Genomic DNA, 27,331 nt, shown 5'->3' on the forward strand with positions numbered 1-27,331 from the left:
TCGGCAGTCAAATGCGTAGAAGAAAAAGAAAAACACTGTGCTGCTATTCCGGTTTAGTAGCGTTGATTGGAGAAAATGGAGATCAGCTTTATCATCATCTTTTTTCAAATCGTCATCCTGTTTTCACGGCCAATTTATACACCTAATCAAACACACTAGCTCACTCACTCACTGGTTGCTTCAGTGAAGTGTGGCTTGTTTGCTGGTCAAATAATTTCTGTGTCACGTTATAATTTACCGATCGCGATACGATCGGTGGCGGCACACACACACGTGTTAACGTTCACTGGCAGCTTTCCTTTTTCTATTTTAGGGGGTTGTAAAACATTTGAAACGCTTTTCATATCGCTGCTTCACTGCGTTCACTTTACGCAGTTGGATGACGATCGCGTGAGCGGTTAAAGATCATCAGCGGGTGACGCTGGCACGCACGCACGCAAGCAATCGCTCGTTTATGCGCGTACGAAAGCGAAAGGAATGCAGTTCATCATAACGTTACCATTTTTTTTTTTTGCTTAAAGACACAACAAACACGGGGTCTTATCGTGTTGCTAACATTACCCTTTAGTAACGACCTCCCACGGCCCCTTTATTATCGCGAGATGAATGGACAGAAAAATCTCACCGATATTCGATTGTGATTTGTGAGTGTTGACCAATACTGACTGACCATCGGCAAGGGTTCATCAAATGGAGATTAACATTTGCTGGTCCACTTTCTTCACATTCTGCACTTGTCGCTCGGGAAAAACAGCTCTCCCATAGGCTTCCCAAACGTCTCTAGGCGACAATTTATTTCTGTCCAGCGGTACCAGTTCCATTTCGTGCCCCGGGGTGTTTTGCATTCCCGGAAGCACCAAACAAGAGAACCCCGAGCTCTGTCCATTAGAGAACCGTGCGGCGCTTTATCATTGTATAATTCATGAGCCTCCGTCTGTCTGTCTGGCTGTGCATAAGCTAGCCAGGGCAGATAATTTTCGCAAAATAATTAAGATAGTTTTTTGGTTTGGTGCTTCTTTTCTTATTTTTGTTTTGTTTTGCTGCTGTTTGCTTTTATTTTTGGTGGAATTTAGATCGATCGTTTATCCTCTGCGGTCCTCTGCAGACGCAGAACAACAGCCGGGCTGAACTGCGTTGTGTGGTGCGCGTTAAATGGCTGTAGATGGGATGGTTAACAAAGTTTGTTTATCCTTGCCAAAGCTATAAAAGTTTGTTTTGCGAGGGATGTTCAACGGAATCCCATTTTAATTACCCACCTGCTTTATTATACCCCTTTTGGCGGATCTGCTTTTATTCTGCCACAAATATTAAAATATTCTACAATAATAGAGTAAGCTTCAATATTATTTCTATTTATTAACTATTACTTTCTTCCTAGTGCAAATATCATACAAGAACCCTTGCAAAAGTGTAAATACAGTTATTGCATACCTTCAGGCGCCTGGAAAGCTTGACACAATCCGATAAGCTTAACACTATTCCGGGCAACCGACGACCTTGACTACCAAACCGATTTTAATTGCTTATTAAGTTGTTCTAATCTCAGTACAATATTCTGATAAAAATTAAATAAACTTTTCTTCTTTAGATTTCTGTTAATATCTTACCTCGGCTCTAATTTGTTTTTAAGTGAGCATTGTTAAGAAAAACGACATGTTTTTCCTCCTTAATTTAACAGCCGCCAAAAATAGAACCGTTGTACAGTTTTCAACTCAAAATATTTCTAATCGTTTTATTTGAAATTTACGTTAAAAGTCTAGTGTGAAGTTTTTTTTAAATTTTACTCTCAGAAAATATGTAAGTTTCGCAGTGTTTCCTACTGCCCAAAGCACACAGTCTTCTGTAACGGGTTTAATTAAAACTAAACGACCTACAACTTTTTACTTACTGTTAAAAAAAATCACGTTATAATCGTGAGTACTAGTTCTTATAACTAGGAGAAGCTCTTTATTGTGAATGCTTAATTTTCCCTGTTGTTTCCATTTTGTTCCTAAAAAAACTTGTCAATTTTGAGGCCTGTAATATGAAACATTTCCGGTAGCAACCAGCGACAGGTAGGGTTGTACTAAAGGCCTTTATTGTGCTAACTTCATTCTCTATCAAGCACGAGAAAAGAAAATAAATTATAAAAAGAGAGGTGGTTTTCCCCCTTCCCATACCGGGAATCGAACCCGGGCCTTCTGGGTGAAAGCCAGATATCCTAGCCACTAGACCATATGGGATTATATACTAAGCCTCCACAATACACTAAGCATTTTGGACTAATCCATTATCCTACGGCATTGTTTCTTCCATAGTACTTCTAATAGCCATTAGGACAGCCCGAAGGGAAGTAACTTGAGCACGGGATTCAGCAATCCCCGGGCTGAGATCGGTTTACCTTTGCGGGGCGAGTTAGTGAGATGTTCTAATTATTACACCAATCGATGGTGCCACCGGACAAGTTTCGTAAAGCCTATCGGACCCACAAAAGCACTGCTCATCTACAATTACCTCATTCGGCACTGCAAACCGTTCGCCCTTCGGGTCAACTGTCTGATGATTGCTTTGCCTTGTGGGTTGCTGAAACTGGGCACACATTTGGGCCCACAGCTCTACCATCGAGCCGGTGTGGCAAATGGCATACACCTGCAAGCTATATGGCACAAGCGTATGAAGAAAGTCTGTGCGAGGCTTCCTAAGGCGGCGCCTCCTAGGGCTGACATACTTTCTGTCGGCAGTCGAGCAGCGGTAGCACAATGAGCCACAATCAATTGAACGTGCTTCCCTTCGGGGCCCAACGCACACACACACACACACACACATATATTTTGGTGGCCTTAAATAGAAGATTGCTAATAATGGGTGTGTGTGTCACTGCACACGGGTTGTTGGCATCCGCCCAAAGGCGTTCTCGAAGCCTGTTCTAGATTCAACTAGTACCGGAGCAGGCTTTAGAAGGGTTTCCAGACAGTTCCAAAATCCGATGTACGCCAAATGTTTGCTAATGCGTGTTTCCTTGCCGAAGGTGATTGCGATTGGACCATTTCCCACCCACCCGAACCTGTGCAATCGAACCGCAGTACCTTTGCCCAAACGGCCTGAGCGAACGGCATCAAATCGGTTTGTTGAGTTTTCCAATCGCTTGCCAACCGCGCGATTGCAATTTCGCACCACACCGTAGAACATCTGCATCTGGCAAGGGGGAAACCGGGGTGCAATCGCATATGAAAAGCGCTGACCGATGGTTCCACACGGTTGAAGCAAACAGCCAGTACGGTAAGAGGTACTGACGAAAACTCGTTCGTTATGCAACGTTTTCCCACTGTCGCTGGCCAGACGAAACCAGACGGTCCCGAACGGGTAAACCGACATCCGCAGAACAATCTGGCACACCGTGGTGTGACGTTCCCATTCGGACGGACCTGATGGAAAACCCCTGGCCCCGGCGGACTAATCGTACCTCGGTACAACTTGGTCGTGACCAGCGTGTGTGTGTGTACGCTGGAAACTGGTTATTTTCTCCACCGGCCCAGGGAGACCTATCTAGAATTGCTTCATCGGGGTTTCAGCTAACTGCTGCCACCCATTTATTGGGTTGTTTATCCGGGGAAAATTCCCGTCCGGATTGGTTGGATGGCGTGCTCATCTACTATCGGTACAGAGGGAGCAATTTACCATCGGGCGGCACACACGTGTTGATCCGTAGGTCGTGCTTTTCAACTCGGTTCGTATCGATCGTTCGATTAAAGACTCATCCCGGTAGGTGCGCTTTCTTGAGCGGCTATTTATGTGGATTACGCGGAGCTGGCCGATTAAAGCACTGACGTAGGTTTCAGGTGTGATATATACATGGATGGTCATGGTTTATAATTAACAAGGGATTGGTTTGATGAATGTTTAAGACGATTTTTGTTTGTTTAATATCTTTGTTTACTTATATTTTGTTGTAATTTTTATGGTCTAGTTTTTGCTTTCCGTACCTATTCGTAAGGTTGGGTCCCCTCTCCATGGAAACTGATAGGTCTGTTTTTTTTCCTTAACTGCGACGTACAGTTTTGTAAATTTGTTATTTACCATATTAATGGGTTTTAAATTGTATGGTAATTTTTTGTTCAATTTAACTATCTTCAGAGTTACTCTGTTTACTTTGTACTTATTTTCTTTTACATTGGTTTGAGCTTGCTAATGTATGCTTACTATTTTTTATCATTTTTACTCTTCATTGGTTTTTTACTTATTTGCTATCATTTATTATTTATTCTCTATCCTTCTTTTGCTTTCTATACTTTTACTTTATTTTTCACGTTTTTTACGATTTTTACCATTTTAATTTATGTAGTGTTCAATTGAAATATTTTGTTAACCATGTTTTACAATTGACTATGGATGATTCCTTAAGTGAAATAGTTCAATTGTTGTTTTCAACATAATTTATAGTTTATTTATAGATTTTCCTTTAAAAAACCTTTTAAATTTGTTTTTCCAATAGTTTAAAAATATTATCGATGAATGCGCATACTAGCTTGAGTTTTGCTAAATTAAATTAAATTTAAAATTGAAATGAAGCTGTTTGGCAGCAGAGTCGATTTTTTTAGTTGAAACGAAATTATCTCAACAGTTTTATAATGTTTGATTGATGATTATTTAATTTTCTTTCCTATAAAAAACATCAACAAAGAATCACCACAATTTCCCTATCATTATTTTATCTAACAACTTGTGCACCACACGTGCGATGGTTGTTCACGTGTTGCTTTATTTCTTTTCTTTTTTTCTGTGCAAACAAACAACATACGGTACAATTTCGTAGCCTGCTTGCCCTAAAGTCCAGCTTTTTTTGTTACCTGTCCCGCCCGTACCAATTGGAAAATCAACAACGTATCAACATCAACCGTGCCCGCCCGCGAAACCGACACCACGATTTGTTATTTTCATCATCATCATCATCGCCGGGCGTCTGTTGTAATTTCGATTTCGGTAAAGTTTCGTTTGCAGAAGTAGAACGCACTTCCTAGCGGCGCAAACGATTTCTCACTCTCGTTCGTTCGTTCGTTTCGATCGCTCTCGCACAAGTTCTTCGCTCGCCTCGCGCACTATTGAGAAACCGTTGTTGTTGTTGTTGAGGCGTTCAGGCTTGTAACCGATTGGGAAGGTGGTGAGTGAGCGCGACTGGTGGGGTTACAGCTTGTTGTCATCATCGTCAGCCAGCAGCACCACACCACTGTAGTAATCCATCGAAACCCGCTAAGCCCCACGCACGCAGTAACCAAGGGAAACGCACCACAGTGCAGCCCAGTGTTCGCCCGGAGAAGCGAGTACGGCTGGTGTTCAGTCTCGTTCGAAGCTTCAGCCGGTGTGCGCGCACGCGTCTTCTAGAGCGTTCTCGGTGTAGAGTAGTGGTTGGTGGTCTGCAGTTTGGTGAATTTCGTATCAGCTGTGGCCAACCGCATGCTCGAATGCGGTACAATCCGGACTATTGATGTGTAGAATACAAGTGTTTGAGAAGAAGCCTTTCATTTGAGATGTATTAGTGAAGTTAGCAAAAAAAAACCAGTAAGAACTTCAGAATCATCCAAATAGTGATAACATAAAAAGAAAAAGTGTATTAAGACAATTTACATTAAAAAACAGTTTTACTGTTTAGTGGTGTGAACAGAAAAGGTAGATTTTCTTTTCTATCCCCCATCGAACGAAAGCTGGTCGTCCCGAAATCAACACACACACAACCAAAGGTAAGCATCCATCCATCGCAAAACAGCACCCCGAATTTCCCATCCGATACAAAAGACTTCAATGCTCGCGCCCGTTCTATATGTGCACGCGCAAGCGACGAACCCTCCCGAGCCTGAGTCAATAAAGCTCCGCTTCTAATTACATCCAGAGGCTGCACATATTTTACGCCTTTTTATCGACGAAACAGCTCTGACCTGGTGCAGTGATGTAATGGGCTGACTCGATGGTGGGTTCAACGGTGTCTGCAATTGCAAGAATTTCCACACACCACAGCCCCCAGCTCCGTCAACCGATCGCATCACGATCGAAGTAACATTTAGCAGTTACCATGCCAATCGACCTACGTTGCTACGATAGCAACGGGCGGCGGTAAAAAGTGCAAGTGATTTTCCCATACAGCGCTGAACCACAAGGCTGAACTTTCCGATCGTTTGCAGCCGTCTCTGTGGAGCTCGAAATGGATCGCTTCAGCAGACGGAATGGTTTTCGGAGCTCGGTGGGTAAAGGGTTCGAAGGCTCATGAATAATTCCCTCGTTGTTAGGCAATCGATATAGGCAATCGATGTGTAGCGCGTGGTTTTAATCGAGACCCAGCGTTTGAGCTTTTGAAGTCGAAACTCCCGAAGAGCTCACTTTCGTGCGGTGTGTATGGGGATAGAAACAAGTTTTGGTTCTTTTATTTAAAAGCTTCGCTGTAGGGCCATCCCGAACAAGCGTTAGATGCTTACGGGCTTCCCGTTCCCACACAGAACTCGTTTTTGCTACGTTTCGTTTGTTTTATGTGCGATTAAGTTGGCCAAAAACTGTGTATAAAGCCGCATAAAGCATTCGTTCTCAACCGTAACCCTCTCAGTGTGTTCTTCAATTGGTAACAATTTTTTTCTTCCAAAAGTTCCTCGTCGCACAGGACGAAGAGTTTGTTGACAGTAGCAGTTAAGGCCTCAATTTAAACCTCGTTCCCGGCGACGTTTTCGCACCCTTTTGCCCAGTCCATCAGAACGGTACACGGTACGGACTTCCTGATCCACGCTACCAACTGCGTTGACGATTTTCGCTCTCCCTCCTGCCTCCCTCCATTTCCGCCTTGTGTACGCTCCCCGGCCACCCACCACAGCATCCCACCACCAACCAAACCCATTCCGGTATAATAATCGGCCGATAGCCTTCGCGAGGTAGAATAAAATATACAAACTGCTTAGATGGGCCGGTGCGATGCGGAAATCGTACTCACTAACAAATAAACGCCGCCTGACAGCGTCCGTTAGTGGGACCCGTCGACAAACACACAGTGAGAGCATTTAAAATGCGAATATCTGAATAGGCAGAGTCAGTCAGTGCGGTTTTAAGATCGTCGCCGTTCTTCCTCGTACAACTTGCTGTGCAATGCATTCGTAAGGTTGGGTCCCCTCGCCGTGGAAACTGATAGGTCTGTTTTTTCTTTAACTGCGACGTATCAGAACGCAGGCGAGAACCACGAAGTGGAGAAGAATTTACTGGCCGAGAATAAGATGAGAAAAATGCGCCCGGCGTGACATTTGTGTGATAAATGGTACGGGCGCATCACGAGACAGCATCGTTTGCTGGCGGCGAGTCGCATTAGCAGAGCAACTAGGGGTGATATTTATCATCTGACTGATAATGCTAACGATAAATATCATTTGAGGAAAGGTTTTTTTTGCTTTCTTTGTGTTTAGAGTTTTAGTTTTGCTTCTCGTTATTTGCCTCTATTTTTAACCAGAGACCTACAACGCCAGACACCGGTAGAGTGTATGCAAATGAAATGATCTTGTTTGAGGCAGATAAAAATTCGCTACATTGCTTATTATAAATAGAATACATAATTAAACACGGCAGGAGTTATCCGATGTTTGCTGAACATTGTTGGCAGCACGATACTTCATGCTCTCACCTTTAACACAACTGTTGTTGCAGATGATATCACCAATGCGGTTCATAATTTCTCATAATTAGTAAAGCTTCAGGAAAGATTAAAACTAGAGTGTGTAAAAGAAACTTAAAATTGTTCTTTCAACGTTGAGTAAGTTAGTGTTGGGCTTGGCTTGACGTAAAATTATTGAAATTTAATTTAAATGCACTTACTTTGTTGAGGCTGCAATATAAACTGTTTGAAAAGATTTGCTGCAATTGTGACTTCAACTGGTGAAAATGATTCTAAATGTGGTGAATTCTAAACTGGTGAAAATGATTCTAAATGTGATAGCGTTCAAATGTCTACTGATAAAAATAAGACAATATAATTGACTTAGAGCTGGTATTACAAGTTCAAATTATTGAAAATTTTAAAGGTGATAAAAGTAAGATTGCAACGGATGGATTCAACTAAATGGCATACATTTTATTAGAATTGTAATTTCAAGAAGTTCCGAAAGGCGTTACGGCAATTTTCAGATATCTTACCACCAATGTCTCAACATTCTGGTTGTACAAACCTATTCCAACTAACTTTAAGTTAAATTTTCGGATCTTTACAATTTTTTCTAAGCCTTAGGAATCCAGTTGCTACTCCTTCTCCGGATACAGAATCATGGGATAAGGTCCTCTGATAGAGCTGTGACCAAAGCATTCCTTTGAGAGTAGCTGATGTCAGTCAGGGGCCTCTTCGATAGACAGCTAATTTTGGATAATACTCTTCATTTTGTCGGGAAAAATCGCGTTAAAAATCCTCAACAGCTGTTTGCCCATTGTCAAAAACGAATAATTTGCTGAAATGTTTGTAGCACACGCATACACATTTATTGGTATGCGAAAATCTCTCACAGCGAACAAATTCGCCCACATTTCGTCCATTGACACCAAATAAAGCCACCGGGGGTTATCATGCAAGTGGGAACTAGTTTGTTTTTTTGCTCGCCCATATACCACCACTTGATTGATCCTACGGCGAACATCCTAACGGAACAAATGGTCGGAAATATTGGTGTCTTGTGACGCCTGTCCGTGTGTGGGGGGGGGGGGGGGGAAATTCTTTTCCCGAAAGAGTACGAAACCGGTTGGCTGTTGTGTGATTAAAACGACAAGGGAAGTAAGCAACATTTCGTTGTTCAATCCCCCAATCTGCAGCGCAATCGACTTTGGTTTGACGTCAATGATGGGGAAATTTGTTTGCATCTTCGGTTCGGATGATTGCATCTGATATGATGCAGTCTTGTGTCACGCATGCTGCACCGAAGAAATTATTCCTTGCACCCCGTTTGTTGCAGTCCAAAATTAGTTCGATCCACTCGTGGTGAACGGAAAAATTATCAGGTTGCTCAACATCCAACATTTATGAGCCACTTCGTTGTAGTGGCTGGGTGTTTGATATTATGTGAACAGGTTAATTAATTGCAAATGAATTTTGCGTTGCGAAATACGGCACGTGTGTGTGGCGCGGTTGAATTGAGTGGAGAGGTAGTTGTTATTGAAGAAATCAATCTTCATCTTCGTGTTGACTGATTGCGAACCATTACCAACAATTAAGGAAATTCTTCCGGAACTCGGAGTCGATTATTTTTTAAACTTACTTAGCAGACGAGACTGTCGTTCAGATATGGACGTCGAGGATCTCTACCAGATGAAGTCCTTAATTAATTCTCCGAAAAAGTGATTGATAGAAAGCATTTAAAGTCTCGAAGGCACAATGAGAGTATCATGATCATAATGATCGATCGGAATCATAGCAAACCACACTCCAAATTCTTTCAAACTCTTCTTTTTAGTCGATCGCCGTTAGCATCGAGGATCTTAGTCGGATCGGTTCCATATGCTAATACACACACCTTCTCGATTCTACACTACAAGTTTTGCACATTTCTGTTTTCCTTTTTTTACTCTCCCATTCTTTTTCTCTTTTCTTTTTATGGGAGGGAAACACACTCGACCATCTTTTGCCGCCGATGTCGCCGTTTTTTTCTTTTTAGTGACTCTCGTTTTCAAAGTCAATGTTCAGGTTGGTGTGCCTGTGGTGCAAAAAGGTGGTATCTGCGTTCCTGTAGCGTTTCAGAATTTTGCTACACGAAAAAAGATGGTTCTACCTTAGAGCTTCGCGAATTTTCGACAGCTTTTTTTTTGCTTTGCTTGATTTCAAAACAGGGGAGGAATGATAATCGAACCAGGAATCAGGTCCAGGTTTCATGCATATGTATGGGTCGGTGTGTGTGTGCATTTGGCATTTGTTTGTGGAAAAGTTTAGATAGAAACAGCTTGCTTCTAGAGGATCATTTTGCTCGTTGGTCGTCGTGTGAGCTATTTTCAGCCATTTTTTTTTTGGCGTTCAAAGTTTGATAAGGAACAGAAAGAAGAAAAATGAAAGCAAAAGGTATGGATGGGAAACATAAGTGAAACTGAGCAAAATGAAAGCAAAAGGAGAACTCAAAAAAAGGAAACACAAGAAAAAGATATTTATTGCATTGTTTTGAGGTCAGTCATCCCGGATTTATAGAACAGATCGTATGGGATGTTGGACAAGCTGGTTGTGGCAACAGAACTGGTATCGAACAAATAGGCAAGCCTGAACAGGATCGTTAACGATTCTGGAGTTAAATATTCAAAAACTAGCGATTTTTTCTCCATTTTATCATTCCGTGATCATAAATAATTATTCCCTCTTCTTTTGTATTAATTTATCTGTTCTCATTACGTTTGTTATGGTAATTGTTTTACTTTATTCCTCTTTTTGTGTTATCTCTTTGATAATATTCTTGTTTTACTTCTTATGTAGTTGTTTTTTTATGTTCGATTTTTTCTTCTTTAGTTTAGTTTAGTTTTTTTTCTTTTATGTTCCTTTCTTTCACTTATGATTTTATTAAATAAAATTTATGGTGTCTATAGCTTTTCATCTTTTATAACTCAAGCTCGGCAAAATGTATTTTAAAAATCCATCTTTAAAGCTACCAACGAAAATAGCTACCATCTGGTTACGCTTCCATACCAGCACGGTTAGAAATAAAGCTTGAACCGATTCCAAAGTCCATTTCCACCGTTTCGTATGCACGAGAGACCCCGTGCCATATGCAACGCACCGATGCACCCTCAGTTCATACGTGCCTTTATGGTTTATCTTTCGTCGAAAGGGACACCGGCAACAAACCCCAAGGGGGAAGGGGTGGGCCCTTTTTCTAAAACCAGTCTCGGTGGCTCACCGCAGGATTTACATTGTTTATTACCCCGTCGGATACCTGTCGCTAGCCTTTTGGGATGATGAAATTACAACCTTGAATATTGATAGGGAGAAGCAACACACAAGATGATCCAGTTCGTAGGGCTTGAAGGGATTTGAATGGGGAAGCAGGAAGCCGGTTTCCTCACGTGCCCATTAATATGAAAGGCATCGAGCAGATGAGTAGTTGTAGTAGTAGTCGTGTAGTAGCTGGCTGGCTGGAGCGCTGTCTATAGCTGCAAGGGCTTAGATGTAATCAGAAGACGACAAAAGTCAAGGATGGCAAGAGCAGTTTTATTTTCGGCGACGTAGAATGAGCTCATCGACGATACGAACGTTTGTATTGCTTAACAGTGGGTTAATTTTTAAGCCAACTGTTTTAATGGTTGACAATTAAATGTGAAAAATGTAAAAAAGAACTATTGGCTCTCAGAAATAGAAGAAAGAAATACGAAGACTAGAAATACATTTTAAAGAATCCGTGATCGTGAAAGATCAAACAGATAAAGCACAGCACAACACGTTTATTGCCTTCACGCATCGCTTTTATACGATCCTAACGCGCCTCTTCCCAGTCACGTTAGTAGCAAGGTCAGTAAAGCGCACGGCAGGTCGCTGTGTCGGGCATGAGTTCGAATCTCGTAAGGTAAATCGGTCATTATTTGATACACGTCGCCAGGACTAATTAAAGTTTTGTATTTATGAGGGTTTCTTTAAGTCATTTTATTATCAGCTAGTCATTATGAAAATAGCCGACGAAGAAAGTAACCCTTTCCCTTACCCTAACCCTAGCCCTTAGTATAGCCGTGCCAAACAGCCCAATTATATTAACCCAGGTAATTAGGGCAGCCAACAGGCACCGGCGGCGGATGCCTTCTCAGGCTTTTAAATTACAGTGATTGCTTTTCAATCGGACTTACGGCACATATAAGTATTGCTCCAGGTCACTTTTTAGACCATAATTTAATCGCCCTTTTTTCCCTCTAATCTCTTCCCAAATCGACTCCCAGTCCCAGATAATGATATCCAGAGCGCTCTCCCACTGAGGCAATCATTTTCGTTTCCATCAATAGCCATCATTTATCGAATCAATCGGCGAACAAAAGCTCTCCCCTATTACACATGCTGAGCCGCGTCATTATTAGTACTGCCGAAATAGCCATTCACACGCGCTAATCACTCAACACACAACACACTCGCGCGCCGGATTAATGCATGCTCTGCGACGGATGGGCTTATGTGTGACGGTTGACCGATTGCGCAGAATATGATTAATGAAGCGAAAGAAACGGTTCACCACCACCTGGAGGGTTCGATGAGCGAGAGAGTTATGCTCGCTATGTGCAACTGCCGATATGTGCCTGGGCAAAGCTGATCGTAAATCACTTTCTAACGTTGCGATCGGGTAAAATGTACCGATATGTTTTTTGTTATTTTAGCACATTTTCTAACAAGAGTCACTTTTGCTAGTCAGTTTTGTTGGTACAAATTACCTCTATTTAATTCTTGTTTTGTATTTTTTGTTCGTCGTTGTGTTTTTTTCTATTTGAAAACGTTCTGAATCTTAAACATAAAAAATAAAATAGACCTTAAAGAAGACCCTTCAAAATAAAGCACTCAAATTCTTTTATAATAACATAATTACTCCAGCAGCAGAGTTTTTAACATATCAAACATGAAAAAAGCACAATGCCTACCATTCCAGCATGATTCACGAGCCATCATTTCGCGCATCGTTTACCGTAGCACATTGCACAAGCAGTCGGCACGTTCCGTAGGTCAGTTTTAATTCTGTCCTGCCATTAAGCTTGCCAGGATAAGAAGCGCAACCGAAATTCCGCCCCAAGTGGCATTGAAACACTTTCCTACTGCTAGATACGTGCTCTTTCCTTTTCATTTTTCTTCGAATCTGCCCAATCTCAAGCTGGCGCGAGATTAACCCTACATTTTAACCGACCAGCGTATTTGGCCCGGTCTGACCCGCGCCGTGATGATGATTATTATGTAACGAACCTTTGTAACACATGGCGCGCCGTTCGAGTGTCGGTTGGTTGGTTAACGATACGCACATCTCGCTGCAATTGGTCCGCATCCCACACGGCGTCCGCGTTGTTCTCCTCCTACGACGGGCCACACCAGAGAAGAGAGAGAAAAAAAGGTTCGTCGGTTGAGCTTGTGGCATTTTTTGGCTTTGGCCTGCCCGATTGCGTACACACGGGCGGTGATTATCTTACTCCGGTAAGTGTGTTAAGTTCATTTCGTACATTAAGTGTAAAGAAAAAAAGTGACGAAACTGTGTCATCCTGGGACGGAAAGAAGCTGCGCTCATTAAAGCACGTGCCGAACGGAGTCGAGCATTAATGCTGTCGTCGTCTGGTTGGGTTTTTCTTTTTGGTACTGTTTAGCTGAACGTTCCAAAAAGTGTGGTTAAGCGAAATAATTCGTCACAGAGAGGCGAACAAAAAAGCACCACTTTCATGCATCGCAAAATGAGTTTAATTTCTAAGTCTCACTAAGCGAGCTCCCAGCTGATCGTAGCAATTTTATGTGTAAAGACGGTTAAGAAGAGGAGAGGAATGTGAAGGGTAGAGTAAGGTCCGAGGGAGGGAAAGGTTATCATCCCATTACCAGGATCGGAGGAGGTGTAGCAAGGATTGGCCCAAACCGTGTCAAAGAGTCATGTCAAGTGTCAGGAAATTTAAAATGGCGGTTAGCACCACACGTGCGCGCGCGATCGTGGATGTGTGTCACCAGTTTTTGAACGTGTGGTTGAGCAATAGGATCGTACGTTTGGCCATTTTTTGTTGTTGTTTAACCTCATAAGCCCTCAAGTGACATATAGCTTGATGAAGAATGCCATTTTGAGGATGAGCTATTGATGGGCCGGTGATGAGAAAGCTTTTTGACGAGGGAGTTTTAAGCGGACCTTGACATTCGATCCGACTTTGGGTCGTGGTTAAACTATTGTAAGGTATTCCGAATAATTTGAGCGTAGGTTCCCATGGATTCATTGTTGGGAAGTAACATCTAAAGAGTCGAGAGTCGCCCGCCAATCGTGCTAATCGAAAAGCAAACTGTTTTTGTAGCTTTGTTTTTTGTTGCTACGGTCTGTCTCCGTTTAATTGCCCACAACTGTGAACCTCCATTAACGCTATCCATCCGGTGGAGAGCTTTAACGATCGACCTGCTGCTTATCAAATGAGGTTTTGGGCTGTAAAACGAAAGAAGCTTAGTACTTTCGACGCCTTTTACTCCGGACGTTGGCTGCTCTCTCACCTGTTCCTCGTTTTGGACTGATTTTCCACTAATGGGACGTCGAGGTCACCTGTGGTGGCTGCGTTAAACTGAGCCATTATCGAACCACTAATGCGTTAGGGTTCCTCTCGTGCAGCCAGTGCATAACTAGCACCGATTGATAGGTTCCCAATCGGGGAAAAAAAACCCCGATACACGAATGCCGTGTCCAATGTCAGACAGACAAATGACTAAAGCTTAAGTGTGTCACAAAAACAATACGCAGTTACTACGCAGTTCTTATTGGGAGACGAATGTCGAATGAAGACGACCCAAAGAGGACATTATGGCTTCTTGGTTGTGAGGTGCTGCTAGTGGACATATAGTCTTGCCGTTTGTTTTCCACTGGATACTTTTTAATGCTTTTGTTTATGTTAAGAAGAGGTTTCTAGATTTTATTAACAGAAATCTATTCTCAATCTATAAGTATGGTAACCCTATCAAAAATCCAGTTAACTCTTACGTTGTCCTTAAATAATTCTGGACAAGGTTTGGCTCAGGGCATCAGGAACATTCTTGCTCTAACCCACATGAAGTTCTAGTGATTTAGAATGAGGATATCCCCACACGATTTGAGTAGAACCCCTAAGTCTTCTCTCTTAAACCAAGAATTGTATTCTGAAGAGTGAAGATCGGCCCCGTTATCGCCTCTGCCACCGGCCACCGCCCAACATTGGCAGGTACATTGGCGTACTAAATAAGGATCAAACGAACATTACTGATGATCATGAAGTTCTAATGTGGGCGGCCCGGTGGTAGATCTTTACATTTGGTATTCACTCAGCAGAACCGTGGTTCAAGTCTCGTCTAGGCCGTTCGCCCATAGTGGCTGCCCACATTCAACTTCATGCTATATCATATTAAGTGTGATAAGCAAGAAATGGCAGGCATGACTTAAGAGGCCGTAAGGCCAAGAAAGAAGAAGAAGAAGAGAAGTTCTTATGATTTAGGGGGAAGAATTTCTTCGCAAAATTGAAGTAAATTCCAAAGTCGTTTCAATTGAAATCTGCACCAATCTCCCAAGAATCTCCCACGGATACATCAATTTACTGCTATCTTCATTGTAGATACGCTTTTCAGGAGAAATTACAGGTTAATATGCCTCTGCAAAGACTTTTGGCATTTTGTTTTCCAAACAGTTATTGCTTTATTGGCAAATAAAAAAAACCCGCTGACGAATTACAGTTCGATGATGTGATGGTTCTTCCAAAAACCCAAGGAACACCCACCCGGCTGTATGCAAATCTTCAAAGAAGCTCAGCGTCACAAGCTAAGCTTTTTCCGCGATTGATGTCAATTAGTTTCTCCGCCATACCGTACCCTGCTTTATTCCCTTCTTTCTCTTTCCTACCTTTGAATTTACCTCATCCGTAAAAGAAGGGTGCCAGAATCCGGGAGACTCCCAGGTGGGCAAACAACCCCTCACCACATCCGAAAAAGTCACATCAATTATTTGCCGGCAATTAGAAGAGTGCTGTGTAAATGGACAAAGTTCCTTCTCGGCCAGATAGCTGGTGGCAGAGAGATCAGATCATGCGATTGGGGCGTGTCGAGAGAGTTCTACAGTGATCATCCGTCATGCTCGAAGTATTGGCGGAAGAGGCTGCCCCACGACGATTTGTGAACATTATTTCCAGTTCTTAAGGTCGGCTCATTTGCATAAATTGTCGTCAGTCCGCAATCGTTTCCTTTGGTTCTTTGCTGCGAGCTATGACTGCTGTTCTCATGCTGTGTGACGATCAGGAACTACTGCTCGATCGGCAGCCGTCAGACCCTTAGAAGTTCCACACTGCTGACCTTAGAACAGTAGGTCATTTGTAGGGGACAATGTCATGGCGACGGCGAGCTGCGAAACCTTTTGGGCTGTTGTAATTATACGGTAAATTGATATGCTAACGATGGGTCGTGGATTTTTGATCAAGTGGACAACAAATAAGGCGTCACAAATCTCGAGAACCTCCAAGAAGCCAGGTTCAGGCCCGTCCCTGGTTAAGAATTCTAACGATCGCAAACCCTTATCGATGTTTCAATACTTCTTCCGGATATTAAGTTATTCCTTCTTCTCTTTTATTCTCTCTCACCCTAGATCATCACCCCCCTCTCCTTTCTGGTGCGCTTCCCCTTTTTACCAAAGCCACACGATGACGACCACACGCGTGATACTGAACTTCCCGTGGACGAGCAGCGAAAAGCTGAAGGGTGACTTCTTCCAGGACACGGGTGTGACCGACGCGGTGATGAAGATCGCCCGCAAGGAGCTGCGCGAGGACAAATCGATCCGGGAACAGTCGCTCGAACAGCTGCGCGACTGGCTGCACAAGAACGGTGACGTGGAAAATGTGCGCACGGACGATCTGTTTCTGTTGCGGTTTTTGCGCACGAAAAAGTTTAGCGTCCCGATGGCGCAACAGATGATACTGAAGTATCTGAACTTCCGCAAAGTGTTTACGCATCTGATCCACACGCTCGACTTTATGTCGCCCAGCGTGCTGAAGCTGCTGAACGGTGGTTACATCTTTCCGTCCCCGATCCGGGACAAGCACGGCCGTCGGGTGATCATTGGGTTTGCCAGTGAGTAAGGGTGGGATATGGGGAAGAATTCCAGTTACTTAAGGAACCATGTTTCGGATGTTTCAGATCACTTCAATCCGGCCGAACACAACAGCTCCGACATGGCACGGTTGCACTTCATCACCTACGAAACGCTGATGGAGGATCCGGAGAATCAAATCTGCGGCCTGGTGCACATCGGCGACTTTAAGGGCATCTCGACCGCGCACGTTGCCTGCTGGAATCCGACCGACTTTCTGCGCATCATGAAGTGGGGCGAACAGTCGATCCCGATGCGAAACAAGGAGGTCCATCTGGTGAACGTGCCCTCGACCGTGAAGTACATCATCGAGGCGGGCAAGTCGATGGTTAGCAAAAAGATGAAGGAACGGCTACAGGTAAGCGGGTAGAACAGTTGTGCCGGAAATTGTTGTGCTAATCGTTGTACTTGCCATCCCGCAGGTTCACGTCACCGTACAGGACCTCTGCCGGAAGGTTGATCCGGCCTGTCTACCGAAGGAGATGGGCGGTACGATGCCGATGGCCGAGATGATCGAGCAGTGGAAGATGGAGCTGGCGACCAAACGGAACCTCGTCCTTAGCTCGTCCAACATGCGCATCCTCAGCGATCGGGGCATCGTGTCGCGGAACGGTACCGATCGGAACAACAACAGCACCAACAGCAACTCGCTCGGCATGGAAACGATCACCGGTAGCTTCCGCAAGCTGGAGGTGGACTAGGTGGACACAAACCACCAGAAGACCACCACCAACCAACAAAATGGAAGAGATTTTGCTTTAGTGTATAGTTTACGAATTTGTATACATACGTGTGAGTGTTTGTGTTGTGATAGCATCCTACGGCAGTGACGCAGTAGTATAAAGATGATCCGCCTTGCCCCAAGATGGAGTCCACTTCGATGGAGCCTCGCGTCCATAAAGGTCGCGTCCAGTACTTAAGATTTGACAGTTGTGACAGGGTTTAGTGTAACGTTTTGTATGGTAGCTTTACTGTTTTTTTGTTGTGTATATTTTCTTACTACTTTTTCCATTTCATTCCGTTTCGTTGGTTGCATACTATCTTCACCATGTTTTTCTTTTGTTTATTTTGCGTTACCTTTCTTGAAGTGAGTGAATTTTCGAACAGTGCTTTCAGCAGCTAAAAGCTTGATTGCTGATGCGTTAATACTTTGGAGAACTACAATCACAACATTCAAACCCTCTACCAGGTTAGCGCTAGCTTTTAGTAGTAGGGTGTGTGTGTGTGCGCACGCACGAAACAGAGGGAAGGTCCCAAATGAAGCGACAAAATGTTTGCACTAATAGCTAAGAACGTGAGGCGGTTTCTTTTGCCAATAAAATGTGTACCAAGGAAGAAGCATCGAAGCCTTTCCGAAGCTCACATCACACGAAACCCTTCCAGTGGGGCCATCGTTGCAGCTGGCCGTACAGGGCGGCACCATCGTTGCTGGCGTGCGTCGTATTGATGAACCCGTGCAGTCGATAGTGTGGCGAGAGGCTAAAGCGACGGATCGACTCGGTGAAGAATGCTTTCAGCTCGGCGTACTGTACAGCGGTCGGTTGACGATCGGTGAAGTTGCCTGGCGAAAGGGTACCCCAGAACTGTGTTAGCTGATGGCTGAAGGTGTAAGAATCCCTCACAATGCTTACCAATCATGCCCACTACTAGGGTTGTGTTTCGACCGGGCAGATCTTCGAATCCGTGCTGACTCTTCCAGCCACGCGCCTCGTACGTCACACCATCACCTCCGATGAGAAAGTTGTACGGGATGTGGTCACGGCTTGCCGTCCAGCAGCGTTGTTCGGTGTTTTGGAGCAACCGGACACAGCTCTCCTGATCGAAACATCCTTCCGCACCCGTATCCACCACGATCACGTCCGTGACGGCTTGCTTGTCGAGTGTTGCTGCCTCCAGCGCGACCGGATATTGCCACCAGGCGGGTCGTTCCACCAGAAAGAACGGATGCGAAACGGGCCAAGGACGTTGAACTGGTAGGAGTAGAGAGCGAAAAGGAATTACATTAGAACTCACACTACACGATCACACTTGAGATCACTCACTCGTTAGCAGCAGCAGATACACGCCAATCACCACACCAAGCAACAGGAATATCAGCAACGCCACCATCAGACCTACCGCCACCGGATGGATCTTGGTCGGATCTTCGGCCCGCCGCTTCGCCCGCCGATACGCTTCACGGGCGCTCTCCCTCGTGTACAGTAGCGGCGTACGTTCGGCTTCGCCCGCCTCCAGATCGTAGTACTCCGACTTCCGGTTCCAGGCGACGGGTGAATGCAGCCGGCTCGAGCTCGATGCCGCAACGGTGCGCGCTGTAGAGAGCATAAGAGTGAAACACTTAGCACCGGCACGCTCGAGAAAGTGTTCCGGGCGAACGGTCGTCGTCCGGTCGGAATCCTGGTCGGCGAAGGACTCCACCAACGTTTCCAGCCGCCGCTCGATGAAGCTCGCAAAAAACCGACTGTTCAGTACGATTAACATTTTGCGCGTGTGTTTCGTGCGGACCTGTACGGAAATAGGCACGCCGTATCAGAGACGCCACGGCGAATGGTCAATACAGCGGCCAAGTAATTGCTTGCTTGATTGTAAACACTGATCCCGGCACCCGATATGGCAGCGCACCCCGGGCAGTGCCAGGCAAATTGATAAGTGCAATCGGAAAACGACTTCCCGATCCCGGTTCGAACCCGAGCCGAGTCTCTTTGTTCGCGCGCGTCTCGATCATGAGGACGTCTGGTGAACGTTAAAGGGCTTCAGCTCCATTTGCAACGGGTGATATCCGTTTACGACACCAAAGCACAATGAGAGTTAAGAGGATTGTTCTGAGTGTCCTGAGAAAGTATTCGGGTAATCTTTACGCTCCTTCCCTAGAACCAACCCATCGCCCATCGTTTGTTTGTAAACTTTTTACTCCAGCAATCGTTGAGGGCAGATTTCACTTCGATCGTTTGCTACTTTCTTCCTCTTGTTTGCAATCACATGATTCATGATGAGAACTATCAATAACGAATATTATCAGCTCTTACCCGGGGTGGTTTGACTAAACAAACAGAATTGTAATAACAATCAACAATCTATTATGCAATGGATTTTTTCAAGATTCAGAGCTAGACGTAACATAATTTGCAAAAAGGAAATGATCGTCTAAATTCGGAATATTTTTTGGATAATGAAAGATAGTCATCAGTTCAGCTACAACAGATTCTGAAGAAGGACAAACATGAAACCCAACAAAAGGGAGCAAGACGACATTATCCTGTGCTCAATACTCTGAACTGAAGATGAAAATCCTCCACGAGCAGATATCTTAAAAAGCTGAATAATAGAGAGGATGTCGATCGTCTACGATGCCTATAATAGCCAAGGTTCCTAGTACAGACGCCCATAATGAAAATCTAGGAGTATTAGTACTGGAACCATGCTATTTTTCTCCTAGTTTCCTTTGAGTGAGTTATCAAGACATCTTCGGCATCGTGTCGGAAACGGAGGAAAACCTCAACCTATATTCCAGTCAAGGACTTCAAGGTTTATGCTAGCTTCGCTAGAAAGGTCTCTGGTCCAGCAAGGCTTCACTAGAAAGCTCTCTGATAGATCTCGTCCCTTAACGACAAGGACGAAGCTCCTTAAACTGCGACCACTCTTGGACAGTGAGGTTCCATGGACGTTGTCTAGATGTTTTATACGCCATCGCGAGGCAAAGCAAAGAGACTAAGGCTTAGATTATCTTCCCAATATTCATATCCAGTCGTGAAGTCTGATTACAAAAGTCATCTGCAACGAACTCTTACGACAATTTCATCAAGCGAACTGTTTGACCAGACCAAAGAATGATCATCGCAAGCTGTGTGATTATCTCTTGGTGGTTCGGCGGCCTCTCACATATCACTACTACATTGCACCGCCATATTTGTCCATCTTAGCAATCGTTCCACTAAACTAAATGACGTCTAAAGTAGAAGAAACAATGTCCCCGGTGATTAAGGGACACAACAGAAAATCCGTCTTCAATATCGTATACTGACGTAAGCTGGTAAAGTCTGGACGCAGGGTAAACAGAATCATCCACTATCTTGCTGCTCGTCCCGTGCACACTCTATTGCTAGGCATCCCATTACCACTACTCTCGCTCTCTCTCTCTCTCTCTCTCTCTCTGACAACTATCTCCATAGCAACCTTCATAGCAGACGCTTACCGTAGCACACGACATAGGTAACAACTTGACTCATATCCGCATAGTAACGCGTATCCTACAAGTCCTGTCTTGCGCAAGTCCAATTTCCAGGAACTTCCCCGAATTTTCACCAACACACGGCGGCGCCTTAGTAGATCACTTTCAACACTCAATTTCAAAACAACTGCTCGCAACCTGCTGCGGACAGAAACTTGTGCAGTCCTTGTTCGTGGTCGTTGGACCCCGTCGTCCCCCGGACGCATTTAGGCGCCACCGTGCCCGTTATCTTATCGAGCGATGCAGCACTCTGTGTCCGCTGCACCGATCGTCTTCTTGTCACCCGAAAACGATCATTTATCATTGTGTCAACATGGACGTCGAGCGCATGCATCGCGCTTCCGGTGGGCACAGCACAACTTACCGGCTTGATACATGCTTGCTTGCTTGATCGTGGAACGCCTCGGGAACGATCGAGATCTTGCGCGGCGCCTTGTTCCTTGGCCCGCTTACAGTTAGCCCATTAGAGATGCTCGCGGATCGGTCGATTGGAGGCACGCAAGTGTCCTCAACACTCGAAACTAACTGCTAAAACACTTGTAGAAGTAGATGCTTGCGGGTGTGTGTGTGTGTGTGTGCGTGTGGAGTGGGGGGATAGTTGAAGGAGTTGGCCTCCACTGTCTAAGGAGGTTCCCGCGTTGGCTCCCTACGCCAGCGGTGCAAAATTGTCATCTGCGTAGGCCAGCCGCTCCTTGCACATGCTCCTGCTGTGATGCGCCCCAGACGCCAACTACGGGATGTGGCCCGCCGGGACAAACGGGATGCACCAGCCAGACTTAACTACTGTGGCAGCTGGCTGCTGTACGACTCACCACACAACTTCTCGCTAGTACACAGTATGGGGAGCGGGGGATCGCAAGTCTTCACGGGTCTTTCGCTTTGGTTTTGGCGATATGGCAATGATTGGCACGTGTTGAAGTTACAGCGCGTGTTATTTTGTTTTTTTCACTGCACACGCAACACGAATCACCGATAACCACACTGGGTGGGAAGACCGTTTTCACTTACGAGTCGCCGCTAATCGGTAGCGCGAATTGGTTTGGTGATTAAAACGTTGTTATTAATTTTAATTTGAACATCTGGACGACGACGATGTTGGTCACTGTTTTGGGGGGGGACACAAACACGGGAAACTGAATCACTGGAAGCTGATCTTATGATGGCGTCACTCGTTGCTGCGCACTGAACGACAATCCGTAACAAACTAACGGACGAGAGCTCAGACGACGACACCAAATATTCGTACCCAGGTACGAACGGCCGTTACCTGAGGATCATCGGCAGAGCTGCTCGCGGGGTAAACAGACTCGAGGCCTGCACCACGATGCATTCGGACACCACACCGACCTCTCCCTCCCACCTCCTCTTCTCCTCACCCGTCAGAGGCTTTGATAAGATAAGCCGCTACAATCAGTGCTTGGCGCGTGCAGCTGCAGCGGGTCGCCTCATGCCGATGGCACTCGCATTTACACGCACGTACAGGACCTTCGTGCGATCGCGAACAGTAGGCAAAGGCACAAAAGGTGCAGGTAACAAAAAAACATAAACTCTCACCACAACCAGCTGGCCAACAATGTCGCGTGTGGGGTACACTTTTCTTTTCACACTGATAAGCGGATCACTTTGGGGCCGGATCTTCGAGGCTCACGCCCAGGTTGCGATGCGTACGGCCATAAACGTGATTCATGGTCAAAAACTGCACTGCATGTGGGTCATGAATGCAATGTGCCTAGCGGGTAGCGTCAACTGATGTCCTCTATTCTTCTTCTAAATTAAAAATTAAAAATTGACTGCTCATATTACCACAATTGGACATGTTTGCTGAAGATCGAATCCAGGTAGGCGACGGTGGTGACTAAACTTCTGGAACCTTTTGCGCTGTTGCCTAGGCAACGACGAACTGCACTGCCACACGGAACATATCACACTTGTTTATCGAACTTTGTGCAGTAAAAGGAAAACAACCTTAAACTTTATAAAACACCCCGGACCGGATGCTGGGTTCTGCCACCTGTAGAATATTGCAAGCCAGCAGCTGTCGTTTTAAAACACAAATAGTGGCAGCCGCGGTTGGGGGTTCTTTGCTGATCGAGCAGCAACAGCCCATCGAACGCGGAACGAATCGAGATTGTTCGTTTGTTTAGATTTTGCTTAACCAACCTTTGTCGACTGATGGTTCTCGCCCCATTTCCCCAACCGGGGGGTGTGGTGATTAGCCGGGAACCATCGTGTCGTAATCGATATCGAATTTCACGCTCACCCCTCCGTTCAGTACAGTTGTGACCGTATTTATATGGGTGATGAAACATACTTACTTACTTACTTCGGTGCTACAATAGCTTGGCGGTTGGTCGGTGAACCTCGCTCGGGCTCGGGAGGTAGATCGTCCGGTGCCGTTCTCATGATTTATTCAGCCCAATAGCCCGTTGCACAAAATTCGTCATTCACTGGTAGAGTGTATGTGGCTCTACTAACTATACGGCTCAAAAAAGAAAAAGAAGGTAGAAACGATAGACCCAACACCATCCGAGGTTTTAGTGCCAAAGTTGGAAGTAAAAGCACACTAAACGATAACCTCGTAATTTATCGATTGAATTAGCAAATAAGTGTATTTATATTTTTTCTTCTTCTCCCTGTCTCTCTCTCTCTCTCTTTCTCTTGTACTAAACAAATAACAAACAAGTTTTGTTCCATTTTCTTCTCCGCCGCTACTAAATATACAATAACAAGTCACTATTCTCCGTCTCAACTGCCCGTGTTGTCTTTGCGTGTTGTCTGCGTGTGTGTGTGTGTGTCCATTTCCAATTTCCGTTTGCATCCGAGTCTAGATTAAACTAGTGTCATTGTTAGCATTCCGATCGCCACCCATCGCTTTGGGGCCGTTCTGTCCAACACCACTGTGGCTACCACTCCCCGCCGGTGGATGCAGCACGCCCGTAGCACATGTGATCGTCGGAATGTTGCACCCGTGCAATGACAGTCCATGAAAGTCGGCCACCGTTGGCTTCAGCGGCGATTCCAACATCAGCGAACCGGGTGAATCGTCTAGCAAACTCCCGCTGCCACCGGTAGCAGCGGCCGACGATGGTTGTAACGGTAGCGGTAACAATGGTTCGGCAGGCCGCCGTACACTGCCATCGGGACTTTTCTGCAACAGCGGATCAAACTCTTCCAGATCGAACGGCGAGATGGGTGGTTTCGTCGGCTGACCGGGAACGGTCGGGATCGGTTTAAACGTTGCGCGCGGATCAAACTCTTCCGCCGTACTGTTGTCACCGCTGTGATCGGAAAAATCAAAATCGTAGTTGATGTTGCGTATGCCACGGATGAAATCCGTCGCCAGATCGTCCGGTGTGGCTAACCCGTCCAGCGATTGCGCGTCGAAGATGTTGTTGTAGTCGAAGGAGGGCGAAGCCGACAGGAGGTCGGCCGAATTGCTCGCACTTAGACCGTAGAATGGTGACGCTGGTGCGACCGGGTCGGATGGACCGGCATCGACCGATACGAGCGGCGTTGCTAGCGTGTTGGAGAGGCTCTGGACCAGCTGGTCGACTACTGCACCGGTCGACGGTCCACCGGACGCGAGTGGATTGGATGTGTGGGCGACCGTGCCATCAGCATCGCCGGTCGCTTTCTTTGGTTTGCTGTTGGCAGACTCGATGTTGACCGTCTTGCTGACGGCTAGCAGGTTTGAGGTAAAGTGACCTTCGCCAACCGGCTGTGATGGTTGTGGCGGTGGTACCGATGCTGCGTCCACGTACGCGGATGCTGTCGTGGAGGACATGTACTGCTGTCTTAGGGCGACGACGCGGGCCGGAGTTTTGCAGGGCTGCAGTACAAGCGGCGTACGTTCAAGCACCTCCGCGACCGTTTGTCGGATTTCTTGCTACGGAATACAAAGGGGCGATAAAAAGAGGGTGGGTTTAAAATTCATTTCTAACTTTGCGATAAATTGTGCAAAAATCGAGCCACTACGCCCTATTACTTGGGACCAACTTACCCCAAACGTTTCGATTTCCTCGTTCAGCGTAATGATCCCATTGTACAGCTCGTTCTTTTTCGAGCCAATCGTTTTCATCACCTTCATGTTTTCCGATATCTGGTGCAGGCTTTCGCACGCAATCAGCGCACTTTCCCACGCCGAAGTGCCCTCGTGCTCGCCCGACATAAAACTATCAAACTCGGCCTGCGTCAGCGAGAGCGATTCGGCCGTAATGTTCTCGATGAACGAAATTGCACAGCACTGCAAAAAACAAAAAAACGGAAAACAAAAATCAGTAACAGAAAATCCATCGCCAGAAAATGAAGCAAAAACGTACCAAATTTGTGAAGCAGTAGCCTCCCTCGCCGCTCATCAGCCGCGACGCGTTGCTGAACCGCGTGATAAAGTTGATGTTGCTGTGCAGCCGCACCGGGTTCGATTTCAGCACCACAAATATCAGCGCGGGCAGGAAATCGTCCGCACTGGCCGGCCCTTCGACCGATTTCTTCAGGAAGCTAAAGATGTGCCTGCAGCACCGCACGATGCAGTCGAGCTTTTCCTGCGGCGACAGGAACGAATCCACCGATGCCAGCTCGGTGATGGCCGTGTACGCCAGCTCGCGCACCTCCGAGTTCACCTCGTCGATGCTGCACATCAGATGGTCGGCCGTAATCCAGTTCAGCTGCCGGATGCGCTTGTGAATGTACGAATCGTTGTCCTCGTCCTCGGTCGACGGCGGTGAAAACAGATACTTGTGGTTTTTCGTCATAATGCAGCGTTCGAAAAAATCCAGCACCTGCTCGCGCACATCCTCCGTCGCGCCGGCAAACTTGGAGTTTTCCATGTGCATGTAGTCGCGGAACTTGGTGTACCCGTTCTGCACCAGCTCCGACAGCTCGTCCACGCTAACCGTGGTGTACTTTTTGCGTATCTGCTGGTCCAGCATGTGTATGAAGTATTTCAGCTCCTGTTTGGCCGCATCCTCGATCTTGAGCGCTTTCAGCGCATCGATGTACTCCTGCTCAAGCTTTTCCACCGGTTGCCTACTGTGATGGCGCGATTTGTCCGAATCTGCAAAGAGAAAAGAGGCGTCAAAAGCATTCCCGTTAGTAAGCATCTACTACGATCCTGCTAGCTGTCTCCATAGCGATGAATTACCTCGTCCCGGGGTGGATTTTTTAATTAGCTCTATTAAATTTAACTTTTTCTTCTTCTCATCCCGATCGCCCGACAATTTGGGGATTAGCTTCGAGTGCAACGATTGCTGCTGCTGGTGTTGGTGTTGATGGTGCGTGTGCTTGCTATTGGAAGCGGTCGGCTGATCTGCGCCAGCTATTTGCAGCGATTCGCGAGCAGCCTGCTGTGACTGATCGTTACTCTTCGACAGTCGAAATGCTGACGGAAGGAAAGAAACAAAACAGGGCATTACACGCTTTATCGTTGTACGCTTCGCATGCATGCACGAAACATAACAATGTTTGCATGCTTTCTCCGATAACCGCCCCGCTTCGTACAGGCGGATGGTTTGGATGGCTTCTGCAACACACAACACCGCCCACCAGTTCCGCCCTCTACTTACGCTTCGTGTGCCGCTCCTTCTGTGACCGTTCGCGATAACACTTCGAGCACAGCCCGTTCCATTGCGCGTTCCCATAAAACCCGCATCCATTCCTGCACTTCAAATCCTTCTGCTTGATGCGGGGCGTTTTGATGGAGAATATCTTTTCCACCTTATCCATCGTGTCGTGCACTTCCGGAAGCGGTCACTTCTGTGGCAATCGGGCGAGGGGTACTACGGGGAAACTTAAATCGACGTTCCGTACGCAAATCGGTGGCGCCACATCACATTCCGGTTGTTTCTCCTTCTAAGCTGCAACAGATATGCGATTGCACAACACGTCGTGCGAAAGGAATGCCGTCGTCGGTTCGACTGTTGGCGATATAATTATGATGAAACGGGTTCCGTGCAACACGGGCGTACTACTACTGATCCACCGCCGCTGGTGCTTCCTCTTGGTACAGTGGATTGAGCGAGGGCGCTTTTCGCACCTATTCCTCCTGTAGAGATCGTGTTCCGACGACGCACATGACTACAGTACCGCACAACAGATTACAGATTATGGCCGTGACGGGTGGCCATATGGAAGAATTTTTGCTCAGTTTGTTTTTGGAATTTTACCCGTACGTCCACTCCACTGTTTGCTATGACTTGTTATTGTTGTGTGGAACTGTCAATACGGGAAATTCCCCCACATCCACACACGGCGGTGCGTTGATGTGGTGAGGTTGAAAGCTTTGAAAGCGTTACGCATATGCATGTTATTTGCAGTTCTGAATAATTCGCTATTTTGTCATTAATTGGAA

General features: G+C 45.8%; 3 protein-coding genes and 1 non-coding gene across 7 annotated transcripts; 1 reads left to right on the forward strand and 3 right to left on the reverse strand.

Annotated features, from left to right (window-relative positions):
- Positions 1 to 2,150: 2,150 nt before the first annotated feature.
- Positions 2,151 to 2,222, reverse strand: Trnae-uuc. Its single transcript has one exon. It is a non-coding gene; the product is annotated as a tRNA-Glu (tRNA).
- Positions 2,223 to 4,946: 2,724 nt separating this feature from the next.
- LOC118512867 (clavesin-1) lies at positions 4,947 to 18,095 on the forward strand. Its single transcript, XM_036057955.1, has 4 exons — positions 4,947 to 5,714; positions 16,254 to 16,738; positions 16,805 to 17,115; positions 17,180 to 18,095. Exons 2-4 carry the CDS (start codon positions 16,309 to 16,311, stop codon positions 17,456 to 17,458), a joined length of 1,020 nt encoding a protein of 339 aa, XP_035913848.1. The 5' UTR covers positions 4,947 to 5,714; positions 16,254 to 16,308; the 3' UTR covers positions 17,459 to 18,095.
- Positions 17,745 to 23,044, reverse strand: LOC118512868 (peptidoglycan recognition protein 1-like). 4 transcript variants are annotated; one of them, XM_036057959.1, is made up of 4 exons: positions 22,789 to 23,044; positions 18,800 to 19,069; positions 18,389 to 18,727; positions 17,745 to 18,318 (listed from the first exon to the last, which is right to left on the reverse strand). In XM_036057959.1, the coding sequence occupies exons 1-4, from the start codon at positions 22,799 to 22,801 to the stop codon at positions 18,122 to 18,124; spliced, it is 819 nt and encodes a 272-aa protein (XP_035913852.1). In that variant the 5' UTR covers positions 22,802 to 23,044; the 3' UTR covers positions 17,745 to 18,121. The 4 variants fall into 4 exon arrangements, with proteins under 4 accessions (XP_035913852.1, XP_035913851.1, XP_035913850.1 ...); XM_036057958.1 differs by lacking the exon at positions 22,789 to 23,044 and adding an exon at positions 21,350 to 22,236; XM_036057957.1 differs by lacking the exon at positions 22,789 to 23,044 and adding an exon at positions 20,950 to 21,273.
- A 523-nt stretch (positions 23,045 to 23,567) lies between these two features.
- On the reverse strand, positions 23,568 to 27,195 carry LOC118512866 (rab5 GDP/GTP exchange factor). The gene is made up of 5 exons (XM_036057954.1): positions 26,547 to 27,195; positions 26,126 to 26,362; positions 25,305 to 26,038; positions 24,986 to 25,228; positions 23,568 to 24,871 (listed from the first exon to the last, which is right to left on the reverse strand). The coding sequence occupies exons 1-5, from the start codon at positions 26,704 to 26,706 to the stop codon at positions 23,810 to 23,812; spliced, it is 2,436 nt and encodes an 811-aa protein (XP_035913847.1). The 5' UTR covers positions 26,707 to 27,195; the 3' UTR covers positions 23,568 to 23,809.
- Positions 27,196 to 27,331: the final 136 nt, after the last annotated feature.

The sequence above is a fragment of the Anopheles stephensi genome, chromosome 3 (assembly GCF_013141755.1).
Source record: "Anopheles stephensi strain Indian chromosome 3, UCI_ANSTEP_V1.0, whole genome shotgun sequence".
Taxonomy (NCBI): Eukaryota; Metazoa; Arthropoda; class Insecta; order Diptera; family Culicidae; genus Anopheles; species Anopheles stephensi.

Coding starts and splice junctions, on each gene's coding strand:
- LOC118512867 (XM_036057955.1), top strand. CDS start 16,309: ATGACGACCACACGCGTGATACTGAACTTCCCGTGGACGAGCAGCGAA. Junction 16,739..16,804: donor GGTGATCATTGGGTTTGCCA/GTGAGTAAGGGT, acceptor CGGATGTTTCAG/ATCACTTCAATCCGGCCGAA. Junction 17,116..17,179: donor AGATGAAGGAACGGCTACAG/GTAAGCGGGTAG, acceptor GCCATCCCGCAG/GTTCACGTCACCGTACAGGA.
- LOC118512868 (XM_036057956.1), bottom strand. CDS start 19,238: ATGTTAATCGTACTGAACAGTCGGTTTTTTGCGAGCTTCATCGAGCGG. Junction 18,728..18,799: donor GTATCTGCTGCTGCTAACGA/GTGAGTGATCTC, acceptor TACTCCTACCAG/TTCAACGTCCTTGGCCCGTT. Junction 18,319..18,388: donor CCTAGTAGTGGGCATGATTG/GTAAGCATTGTG, acceptor CCCTTTCGCCAG/GCAACTTCACCGATCGTCAA.
- LOC118512866 (XM_036057954.1), bottom strand. CDS start 26,706: ATGGATAAGGTGGAAAAGATATTCTCCATCAAAACGCCCCGCATCAAG. Junction 26,039..26,125: donor AAAATCCACCCCGGGACGAG/GTAATTCATCGC, acceptor TTCTCTTTGCAG/ATTCGGACAAATCGCGCCAT. Junction 25,229..25,304: donor GCTACTGCTTCACAAATTTG/GTACGTTTTTGC, acceptor TGTTTTTTGCAG/TGCTGTGCAATTTCGTTCAT.